The sequence below is a fragment of the Lepisosteus oculatus genome, chromosome 5 (assembly GCF_040954835.1).
Source record: "Lepisosteus oculatus isolate fLepOcu1 chromosome 5, fLepOcu1.hap2, whole genome shotgun sequence".
Lineage (NCBI taxonomy): Eukaryota > Metazoa > Chordata > Actinopteri > Semionotiformes > Lepisosteidae > Lepisosteus > Lepisosteus oculatus.
In genome coordinates, this window is record NC_090700.1 from 2102262 (window position 1) to 2114552 (window position 12291).

Below are 12291 nucleotides of genomic sequence, written 5' to 3' on the forward strand. Positions count from 1 at the left end.
ACAGGGCTATGGAAAGACCAGCTTTGTTTTTATAGATACTTCAAACTGTGTGTTGTTATCAGTATCTAACTTCAGTCCTTAAGGGCCTCCATCCAGTTGGTTTTATGTCTCTTTTAATCTCCATCTTCTTCAGAACAAGCAATGTTTCCAGTATGTCCAGTTAAGCCATAGATTAGTTCAATTAGGTGACTAAAGCCCAGGTGGGAAGAAAGCCAGATGGTTCAGGACGGGCATTGCACATCCCCCAGTTATAAATGTGTCAGAGAAATGGAACAAAACACACTCTAGTTTCCTCTGCTGTGCCTCACAAATTGATTCTATTTTCACATCTGCCTTTGCCTCCACCTTCTCTGACTAATATGTTTCTCCTCTTCATCTCTCCAGTGCGTCCCAACTCCATCTCACTCTTTCAACCCTCCGAGTTTCTATTTCTTTTTTAGTGTTCCCTGCTGGGTCCAAGATTAAAGATTAAAGGTTATATAAGGAATTAGTAATTACTAATGTTATAACTAGAATTGACTACTGTGCTGCTAACCTTCCACAGCATGCAACGGTGAAAAAGAAATCTGTATCACCTTCAAATTCATATCCATCATCAAAAGAGACAGATGCATGGCCCCACTGGTCATACAAAGATCACCCAGGGGGTATCATTTTTGTCCAGTGATTACAGAATATTCTTTCTCTCTGCATCCTTTTTTGTTCATGTTTGTTCAAGGTTTATTTATCAATGCACAACCATACAGCATACAGCGGTGGTTGTTTCCAGGATCTCCAATCGTACTATCATTTCCCAGGTTCATCTCTCATTTTCTATTTCTGTTCATTCAACATTCCGTGTTTATGGGTTTCCCTGGGGCTTGGATCATCCGTTTTACTCCTTGCATAGAACACTGAACATTTACAGTGCCATGCCTGAATAACTAGGTATCTGATTTCTGAATAGCATTTATGGATCAAACAAATAATACAAATAAAAAAGGGAAAAAAACTTCCACTACATATAAAACTTTATTTAGGTTTTCCATTTTTTGCAGTTAACAGTGTACTGTACATTATGGATAATTACTTACTGTTCATCCAGATTACATTGCAATACCCACAGTTTTAATGCCCAAAATATATCAACTGTCTCACAGAATGTCTAAGGATTGGAAATAGGTTTTGTTAATATTTTTTCATACATAAGATTAGATTTGGAAAATGAAGATCCTCCAGCTTTAATATCAACTATGTACTGTATGAGAATCTACAGTTTTGTTACAAAGTCTCTTAACCGTTACCCGAATCCGAGTGAGTTTTAATCCGTATATGAGGGGATTTAGAAGAAGCTTTACAACCGACCAGTTTTCACAGTAGAGTCTGTCAATCTGAGACCCACATAAAGGCAGTCTGAGAGTTAACAGAATAGGAATCATTGCTTCACAGAATAGGTCCCGACTCCATCACACACTTTCAGCCCTCCGAGTTTCTATTTCTTATTTAGTGTTCCCTGCTGGGTCCAATTCCATTGCTAGAGGGCTGCATGTGCCTGCAAAGTTTTACTGAACTTCCCACTTTACCCAAATCAGCTAGTAATTGTTTTCCAGCTCTCCAAGTGCTGCTTGCTCAAAGAAACCTTGACAATCGACAGTATAGACACACTAACATTCCAGGACTCCCTCCATTAACATGGTTCATGTGAACGTAAGATGAAAGGGTACATAAGGAATTAGTAATTACTAACGTTATAACTAGAATTGACTACTGTGCTGCTAACCTTCCACAGCATGCAACGGTGAAAAATAAATCTGTATCACCTTCAAATTTATATCCATCATCAAAAGAGACAGATGCATGGCCCCACTGGTCATAACAAGATTACCCAGGGGGTATCATTTTTGTCCAGTGATTACAGAATATGCTTTCTGTCTGCATCCTTTTGCAGGAAATAAAATACTTTTCCCCAGAAAGACATCAGAAAAAATAAAATATTTTTTAAAACATGACCTTTAATTTTTCTGCTTCATTTTACAGTCCAGTAGAATAAAATTTAAGTAAAACATTTTTATATTTTCCACAGCCACAGCAGAATTTTTCAAATGACATAACAATGCATAAATTAAATTAACAAAATTCATACTGTATATGGTACAATTATAACCCTATTTTTTATGGATCCAGATTATAATATGTGTAAAACATCCAGCATTTGTTTTGGAGTGCATATTAATGTCCGTCATAAAATGTCTAACTATAGGAAATAGATGTTATTAATATTTGGAAGATACACATGATTTTTTTTGTCATTTTGAATATTTCTGCACTTTGATGTCAGCTATGTCCAAGATTCCATTTTAAAAAGTCTCCGAACCCTTAAATAAATTTTAGAGAGATTCAGGCCGTATATGAGGGGATTTAGAAGAGGAGGAATGACTAGATATTCCACTGCCAAGATATTACGAAGAGTCTGTGGTGTGTTTCTAGAACCATATCTAGAAAACATCACATCAGAAATCGAGGTGAAAGTGAAGTTGATTAATGTGATCAAATGAGGCAAACAAGTCTGCATAAACTTTCTCCTACCTTCCCCAGACTTTACACACACTTTGATAATCTGGATGTAAGAACATACAATGAAAATGGCTTGTGAAATACAAGAAATCACTATGATGTAACCACCAACATTGTTGAGAGTTGTGTCCACACAAGACAGCTTTACCACTGACCAGTTTTCACAGTACAGTTTGTCAATCTGAGACCCACAAAAAGGCAGTCTGAGAGTTAACAAAATAGTAACTGTTGCTTCAAAGAATGTAAGAATCCACAAAAACAAAACAAATTTCTGAGCAGTCACATTATTCATGATAGAATGGTAGTCTAAGGGTTTGCATATTGCCACATACCTGTCATAGGCCATCACTGTTAAAATGGTGTATTCACACATAACAGAAGAGTAGATCACAAAGACTTGAATCAAACATCCAGCAAATGAGATGACATGGGTATCAGACAGAAAGTCAGCCAGGAGTTTAGGATAGAAACCAGCAGTTCCGTACAGGGTGTTGACACTCAAGTTACCGATGAAGATGTACATGGGCTCATGGAGGGATTTCTCCAGGAGGATTGTAGCAGTTAGTGTCAGATTCAAAAATGTGATCAACAGGTAAAAGAGAAGTGTAAAAGCAAAAAAGACATATTTATGAGACCGTATCTCATTTAGTCCACTGAGATTAAATACTATGATATTAGACAAGTTCTCCATCAGTCAAAGATGCTGTCAACCATTGTAAAAGAAACTTTGGTTTAAGGTGAATATAAAACTGCTTTCTGTGAATACATCAAGAAAGAACTCTGCACCTGTAGGAAATGAGCTGTCGCTCCCTGTACTTACCACAAGCACATTGCTAAAGAGTGAAAACCACTGGTAAAGACAGTGTTTATTGGTTTTCTCCCATAGTTACTTCTACTAATTCCCAGCAGAGGGACCTCTAAGCACACATCCTTTCAGCCAGATTTGTAAATTACACAGGAGTGCCTTCTTCAAATGGATGGAAAGATTTCTAAAAACAATAAGTACTGTATTTTAAAATAAATTAAACTTATGGGATGAGAATACCATGCAATTTGAGAAGCATACATGCAGAATAGTAAAATGTAAACATTCTGTGTAAATAAAAATACAATTAAAAGTATTAAATGTAAATACAGTTACATGGTTAAACAATTAAATGAAACACTCTTTTTTGTTCTGTACTATATGTAAAGCTATAGACGACATTATGTACAGACATTACCTCTCAGGGAGAGCAGGGTGTTGCTGCAGAAAGAGCATGAAGCTTTGTTTTCCAATCTGAGCTACCTAACAGCTTTATATGTCTCCTACACGAGGGGGAATTTAGAGAATTGTTGTCTGAAAACTGTTCTGGGAGACCCGTGGCTCTGTGGGATCCAATTAATTACCCTGAGCAAGACTCCATGAGGAAAATTATATTTTTAAAATAGGAACCTTGTTTCATAGTGATTCAAGTAGAAGATAGCAAATACATATAAGGTTGCCAAGTATAACTGTGCTCTGAAAACAAGAATTGAAAATGCAGGCTTATGCTCAGTATAATTTAATGTTAATTATAAGCATTGTATGGGGTTTCTTTATTTAAGAACATCAAAAAGGTTACAAATGGGAGGATTCAGTTTAACTTGAAAGCAGGGCATACATTTTTACTTTTTTCATACTATACATTACCCCAAGGTTTTATGTCTCTTTTAAGCTCCTGCATCTGAAGATCAAGCAAAGCAAAAAAAGTAAAGCAGTTCAATTGGGCAACTAAGGACTCAGGGGGAGAGAGAGGTCTTCTGGCCCTCCAGGACTGGCATTGTGCGCCCCTATTTGAAAACATCATACAGAGAAATTAAACAATTCCTCTAGTTTCCTTTGTTGTACGTCATGAATTGATTCTTCTTTCACATCTGCCTTTGCCTCCACCTTCTCTGACTAATATCTTTCTCCTCTTCATCTCTCCAGTGCGTTCCAACTCCATCTCACACTTTCAGCCCTCGTGAGTTTTGATTTCTTATTAAGTGTTCCCTGCTGGGTCCAGTTCCATTGCAAGAGGGCTGCACGTGCCTGGAAAGTTTTACTGAACTCCACACTTAATCAGCTATTTATTGCCATACTTGGACCAATTTATGAAAGTCTTTCAGCTCTTAATGCACACACACTTGAACAGGAAGAAAACTAACTGACCAGTTCAGAGTAGTGAGGGTCTCTAAAATGATAGGTCCCCATGACTACACTCTTATTTCTGTCTGTATGCTTTCACAGGGATTCCCAGACACTTTCTCCTGAATGACATGAGCAACCAAATAATACATTTTTGAACACATGATTTTTTATTTGGCATTTAATTTCACAATCTACAAGTATCATTTTTAAAATAGGATGACTGACAGCTATATAAGATGTTTGACATATAGAACAAATACTGTATATCTGCATTTTTTGTGGATCCAGGTTAGATTTAGTAAAATATGTACTGTAGCATATGGTGTTGGATTGCATATACAGTATGTCACCGAATTTCTAAGGATGGAAATGAGATTTTTTTCAATAATTGTAATAGACTGTAATATAATTGTATTTTATATGATATATTATAACATATATATAATATAAATATTATTTGGTAAATTTTGTAAATTTGAATATTTTAATATTCACTTTGATGTCAACTATACTCGAGAGTAAACATGACAAAGTCTCCTAAACTTTATGCAAAGCTGAGACAGATTAAAACCATATAGAAGGGGATTTGAAAGAGCAGCCAAAACCAGAAACTCCACTGCCATGATATTGCAAAGAGTTTGTCGTTTCTAGAGCCATATCTAGAAGACATCACATCAAAGAGGATAGAGACAGTGAAGATGATTAATGTGATCAAATGAGGTAAGTATGTCTTACCTCAACTTTTCACCGCCTTCACTAGACTTTAAACAGACTCTGATAATCTGAATGTAAGAACATACATGAAAAAAAAAGCTTGTGAAAACAGTTACTAACATAGAACCATGGATATTGTTTAGAGTGTTGTCCACACAAGACAACTCTACTATCGACCAGTTTTCACAGTACAGTTGGGCAATATACTGTATGACCCGCATAAAGGTCGCCTGTTTCTTAACAAAACTGCAATTATTAGCTCACAGATAGAACGAATCCAGAAAATCACGTGGATTTCCTCCAGGTGCCCACATTTCCTTCCACAGTCCAAAGATATATTGATATACAGTATTGGTATTAATTAACGTCAGGGAAAATACCCCTGATTGTGTGCATGTCTGTGTCTGTGTGTGCCCTGCAATGGACTGTTGTCTTGTGCAGGGTGTACTCCACCTTACACCCATTGCTTGCCAGGATAGGCTCTGTCTCCTCCCACGATCCTAATTAGATAAAGCAGAAATTAGAAAATGGATGGATAACAACCAAAAAATTAGTAATGATGATAATGATAATTATCACTTTATTTCTAAGTGATGTTTGAAAACACCATGAAACAGACATAAAACAATAGTCAAAAGTTGCACAACTGTGAAGCTGCATAATAGAAGGCTCTGTTGCCTAAAGTGTAGAGACGAGCCTCATGCACAATGAGAAGAGTTACCTGATCTCAGATCATTTGCAGGACTACATTAATACAACAACCATTCAATGCCTAATATGTAAGCAAGAGAACCTTAATGTTCAATCAGCATTGCTGTGACATTACCTGGGGGCGTGTGCAGTTTGGAGGCGGAGCCCTGGATTAAGGGCGACACATTGCCTTAGTAACCACAGCTGTCCCGGCTGATGAACCATGAGCCGCAGCTGTGGGGGCCTTTAAGACACACTGAAGACCTCCCCGGAGGGATGAGCAGACCCCCGCAAGGGGAGGACCTTCCAGAGGGGACTGTGGAGAACGGGTTCCTGTTTCTATTTTCTTTCTCTTCTTTTTTTCTGTCCCGCCATGTGTCTCCACTGGGACAGGTTGAGTTTATTTTGCAGTCGGCCTCATGCTCCTTTTCTTCCAGACTGGACTTTCCCTATCAAACGGGGTCCAGTCTGGAAGAAAAGGAGCATGAGGCCGACTGCAAAATAAACTCAACCTGTCCCAGTGGAGATACATGGTGGGACAGAAAGTGGCACGTGTATTTATGTTTTTGTTTTTTCCCTTTTTGTTGTGTTTATTTTTTCCGGTTCTCGCTAAGCTCACAACGGCGCCTCTGCCCCCTCAGACAGTGCTTTTACCAGTGCTCTTTGCGGCTCCACTGCCACATTGTTACATTGTTTTGATTTTACAGATCTTCCGATCTTCTGATACTGCTGACCACCTGATCTACTGGACTGATCTTTCTTGTCCACCGTTACCTTAGCCATCCACTCCTGGCACTGTTTGTTGAAACAGAACCTACCGTTTCCCCTGAATGTACTCCATAATGTTACAGTACGTATCTGTATCCAAGATAAGTATTCCTACAAATACAGATCCAGCACCATGCACACACAATTCATGATTACCAAGAGGGCATCATTATGTCCAGCAAATTCATTCATTCCTTCTCTCACAAAAGTCATCAGTGATTTTCATTGTTTGAACAGGCAGAATATGGTCAACTGTTACATAGAACAAGTCAGAACAGTGAGCCTGTACAAGACAACACTTCCCCATTGTACCTGTCCCAGCAACAATTACACCAATCTTTCTATCTGCATCTTTCTTTTCACAGGGATTCAAAGACTTCTACTCCAGAATTTATCAGAAGCCAGAAAATACATTTTTGACAACATTTTTAAAATTTGCTTTATTTATTTCATAGTGATCTTTTCCTTTTTTCCCCCGGTTTACAGTAAATATCTGAAACCTGAACATTTAAGCAGAATTTGCACATACAGTATACAAAATATAACTACATTTCTTGTGATTCCAGATTTTATTGTGTAAAATGTATATATAGTGTCATTACATACAGGGAAAGTATTTTTCTGAATGCATATAAATTATTCCATCAAAAGGCTAAGTACAATAGCAGTACAAAAGCTGAATTCATAAGTTATACTTCTATACTTGATGTCAACAATAACTAACTGAGTTTATTTTTCTGTTACACATCATCAAAATTTTTATACGAATCTGAGTGAGATTCAATCCATATACAAGGGGGTTTAAAAGGGGAGGAATGACTAGAAACACTACTGCCATGATATTGCGAATAGTCTGTGGTGTGTTCCTGGAGCCATATCGAGAATACATTACATCAAATATTGTGGTGATAGTGAAGCTCATTAATGCTATTAAATGGGGCAAACAGGTCTGTATAAATTTAATCCTTCCTTCACTGGACTTTAAACACTCTCTGATAATCTCAAAGTAAGAATATAAAATAAACAAAGCTTGTAAAATATGAGCGATTATTAAAACATATCCATATATATTGTTAAGAGCTGTGTCTATACAGGACAGCTTTACAATTGACCAATTGTCACAATAGAGTTTGTCAATGTGAGACCCACAGAGAGGCAGTCTGACTGTTAATAAAATTGGAATTATTGCTTCAAAGAACATAAGAATCCACAAAATCAAAACAATTTTTCCAGCAGTCAGAGCACTCATGATAGAATGATAATCTAAGGGTTTGCATATCGCCACATACCTGTCGTAGGCCATCACTGTTAAACTGGTGAATTCACACATAAGAGAAGAGTAGATGACAAAGGCTTGAATCAAACATCCAGTGTATGAGATGACATGGGTGTCAGAGAGAAAGTCAGCCAAGAGTTTAGGATAGAAACCAGCAGTTCCATACAATGTGTTGAAATTCAAGTTACAGATAAAGATATACATGGGCTCATGGAGGGATTTTTCCAGAAGTATTGTAATAATCACTGTCTGATTGAATAAAATAATCAGCAGATAAAAAAGTAGAGTGAAGAAAAAAAAGACATATTTATGTGATCTGGTGTCATTTAATCCATTGAGATAAAATACTACAGCATTAGACGAGTTCTCCATCAATCATGGGTGTTGTAAGACGCAAATTGTAACAATGTCTATAAATAATTAAAATCGTCCCATCTACTAATTCAACAGAAAAGAAGATGAAGCCAGCACCTCTTGGATATGGGCTTAGATTCCTCCTTACGAACACATTACAAACGTATTTATTGATTTTCTTTTACTGTGCTGCTTATGAGCACCACTGCTTCTTTCCTATAGGGGGCCCTGTAACCACACATCCTCTTTGCGAAACCTAGGACAGAAAAAGTTTCACAGACAATTGCCTCCCTCTATCGTAACAGCTAGATATATTTCTACCATGAATGACAGACTACAATTACTGTACAGTATATCACTGGCAATTGTGCATAAGAAAATTAAATTAAAATTAATAATGAATATATGTAGTTAAAAATAATGAATATACATACAATAGGAGCTATAATTACATTGTTTAAAGTTGAAATGAGCCACATGGCTCAAGCCATTTTTCTTGGTTTTTGTTCTCTAATATACGTGAATCTACAGATAACTATCTAATAATGTTACCTCTCAGGGAGAGCAGGGTGTTGCTGCAGGATGAGCATGAAGCTTTGTTTTCCAATCTGAGCTACTTTACTTACCTTTATACTGTATGTTTTCTTCAGGAGGGAGTCTTTAGTTAATTTTAGCCTGAAGAGAAGCCTGTCAGTCCATTGCCTCTGTGGTGTTCATTAAATGAACCTGAGCTAAAATCCTTAAGGGAAACTAATTTAAAATAGGATCCTTTCAGCACAGGGTAATTGCATGTGATTCAGACAAGTAATTGCAAATGTGTCAGGATGCCAAATGAAGCTTTTAATGGAAACAAGGCTAAAATATACACTCTAAAGATCAGAAAGGTTTGTCTGTGTGCTACTGTATTTTACTATATTTACTACAGACAGAAAAAGATGTCTCTTGCCATGTCTTCTGTCCTTGAAAGTGCGTAGTATTATTAGGTTGTGGGAAAAAATGCTGAGAAGGAACCCACTTTAAGGGCACCCTACCAGGTGATTCTGTATCTACAGTACAGCTTGGCACTGTGGTTGACTTGGTTTAGGGCTGTCAGTGCTGTATGTTCTTTGTACCTGACACAGCGCTTCCCTTCTGCTTTGTTCACATACTTGTCAACCTTAAAGACTTTTGCTGTTTTCAGGATGTGGATGAAAACAATCAGTTTAAAAATGGCTGGATGAAAATATTATAGATAAGATTCATAAGATGTACACCACCACAGCCTGATTGCCATTCCAGTCTACTCCACTATGGAGGGCAGTAAGCAAGATCAATGAATCACAGCACTCCAGTATGGTACAACTGAGAGAAGGAGCTACCCTGATGTAAGCTTTGATTAAAAAAAAACCTGAAATGAATAAATGGACTTTATCAGTTTCCATTTTCAGATCACGGTCTCTCCTTTTTTCATGTATACAGTATGTATGTATATATACAGTCCCAAAAGGGAGATAATGTGATCGGAAAGCATGAAAATGTTAAATGCATATTTCGAAATACTGCCCTTCCTTTTTAAGCCTATATCACAGATCTTCTTTAGGTCCTTCAAGGCTTAAGTTAAATTAATTGGGAAATACAGTATGCTTTTTATACTGTAAACTCTCAGGAGCCAAATCAGAGAAGTGTTACACATCTAGAATTCTATATCAGTCCTGCTGTAACCTTAAATTGTTCACACAGTATATAATATTGTCACTCTGCCGAGCATTGGAAAAAACGTTTTATCAGCATCACAAGACAAAACATACTATGTCAGCCTCAGAGTCCCTAGATTGATTTCAGTTTAGTACTCTGAAATCGACAAATTCTGTGCAAATTGTACTAGTTTGTGAATGTATATAAATAGAGAGTGGACACAAAACTGTGCTTAGATAGTATTTTAAGTTTAATAATCATTGAAAGGGCTTTATACTTCCATTACACAATCTCAAAAACTTTCTGCGAATCTGAGTGAGATTTAAACCATATATGAGAGGATTTAAAAGGGGAGGGATGACTAGAAATTTCACTGCCATGATATTGCGAATAGTCTGTAGTGAATTTCTAGAGCCATATCGAGTGTACAGGGCATCAAAGAGGAATGTAGTCATGAAACTGATTAATGAGATCAAATGAGGCATACAGGTCTGCATAAATTTACTCCTTCCTTCACTAGACTTTAAACAAGCTATGATAATCAAGATATAAGAATATACAATAAAAAGGAACTGTAGAATATACTTAAGTATTAAAATATATCCACACAAATTGTTTATAGTCGTGTCCACACAAGACAGCTTTACAACTGACCAGTTTTCACAGTAGAGTTTGTCAATGTGAGACCCACATAAAGGCAGTCTAACAGCTAACGAAATTGGAATTATTGCATCACAGAAAGAAAAAACCCAAGAAATTAACAAAAATTTCGAAACGGTCAAATAAGTCATGATAGAATGGTACTCTAGGGGTTTGCATATTGCCACATACCTGTCATAGGCCATCACTGTTAAAGTGGTACTTTCACAGAAAATATAAGAGTAGATCACAAAGATTTGGATAAAGCATCCACTGTATGAGATGACATGGGTATCAGAGAGAAAGTCAGCCAGGAGTTTAGGATAGAAACCAGCAGTTCCATACAGTGCATTAACACTCAAGTTACAGATGAATATGTACATGGGCTCATGGAGGGATTTCTCCTGAACGATTGTAGCCATAAGTGTTAGATTTAGGAAAGAGATCAGTAGATAAAAGAGAAAAGTAAAAGCAAAAACTATGTATTTATGTGGTCTTGTCTCATTTAATCCAGAAAGCGTAAATACTGTGACATCAGACAGGTTCTCCATTGTAGTTCACAGTTTAGAATGTGCTTGTCAATAATGCATCTGAGATTAAATATTTTCCATCATTTGAGATATTTTAGCACAAAAGGTTAGCTGTACCAGGATTACAACTTCCTGGCCCAACACCAGAAGTTAACATGCCACCACATCAGAGAAGGGTCTGACTCATGCAGAGAACAAATAAAGTTTTTCCCCTGTTGAGTAACCTAGATGTGTTCCCCCATCTTCCCAGCAGCTGACACTGCAATGACCCCTTATAGGCTTGTCTTGCTGCCTGGTAAGCAAAGTCTGTCTAAAAAACAGAAATGACAATATATTAGCTGCTAAAGAAAGTCAGAGAGTGATTAATATTCCACCAGGAAAACACAGAAAAGCAACTGACGATAAAGAATCTGTCAAATGTAGCTGTACTCTTAAATAAGTCATAATTTAAAGGACATACAGTACAGTAGGTTGTGTATTCTTATTTTAATAAGCAGATTAAATATTTATGGACACATTACCTCTCAAGGTGAGCTTGGTGTTGCTGCAGGAAGAGCATGAAGCTTTTCTCAATCTGAAGTTCAGTTTCTCAGTCTGAACTACTTTACTTAGCTTTATATGTCTCCAGGAGGAGGGAGGCTTTAGAGAATATGCAGCTTGAGAACAGTCCTGGGAGACTTATGTCACTGTAGTACAGTATCTGTGCCGTGAGCCTGAGTTTAAAACTCATAATTAAAAAGGCAGTTAAAGAAGAATTAGACTAAATAAAAATACTTCCTTTCTAAAGGAACTTGTGTTGCATGTCTTAAATTGGCAAATGTGCTTGGTGAAAACATGTGTTGTGAACTTATTGGAACTTTTAAGAATGCAGGAATGGTGCCCACGAAGAAAAGGTATTTCCACTCATCCTGCCTATTTGAATATTAATACTGGATCTCACT

General features: G+C 37.0%; 3 protein-coding genes across 3 annotated transcripts; all 3 read right to left on the minus strand.

Moving 5' to 3' along the window:
- Positions 1–2221: 2221 nt before the first annotated feature.
- On the minus strand, positions 2222–3244 carry LOC102696626 (olfactory receptor 6N1-like). The gene has a single exon (XM_006627914.2). It carries the CDS (start codon positions 3242–3244, stop codon positions 2318–2320), a length of 927 nt encoding a protein of 308 aa, XP_006627977.2. The 3' UTR covers positions 2222–2317.
- Positions 3245–6300: 3056 nt separating this feature from the next.
- Positions 6301–8525, minus strand: LOC102696825 (olfactory receptor 4B13-like). The gene is made up of 2 exons (XM_006627915.1): positions 7602–8525; positions 6301–6558 (listed from the first exon to the last, which is right to left on the minus strand). The coding sequence occupies exons 1-2, from the start codon at positions 8523–8525 to the stop codon at positions 6301–6303; spliced, it is 1182 nt and encodes a 393-aa protein (XP_006627978.1).
- A 1913-nt stretch (positions 8526–10438) lies between these two features.
- Positions 10439–11377, minus strand: LOC102697018 (olfactory receptor 4K14-like). Its single transcript, XM_006627916.2, has one exon. The coding sequence runs from the start codon at positions 11369–11371 to the stop codon at positions 10439–10441; it is 933 nt and encodes a 310-aa protein (XP_006627979.1). The 5' UTR covers positions 11372–11377.
- Between the last annotated feature and the right edge of the window lie 914 nt (positions 11378–12291).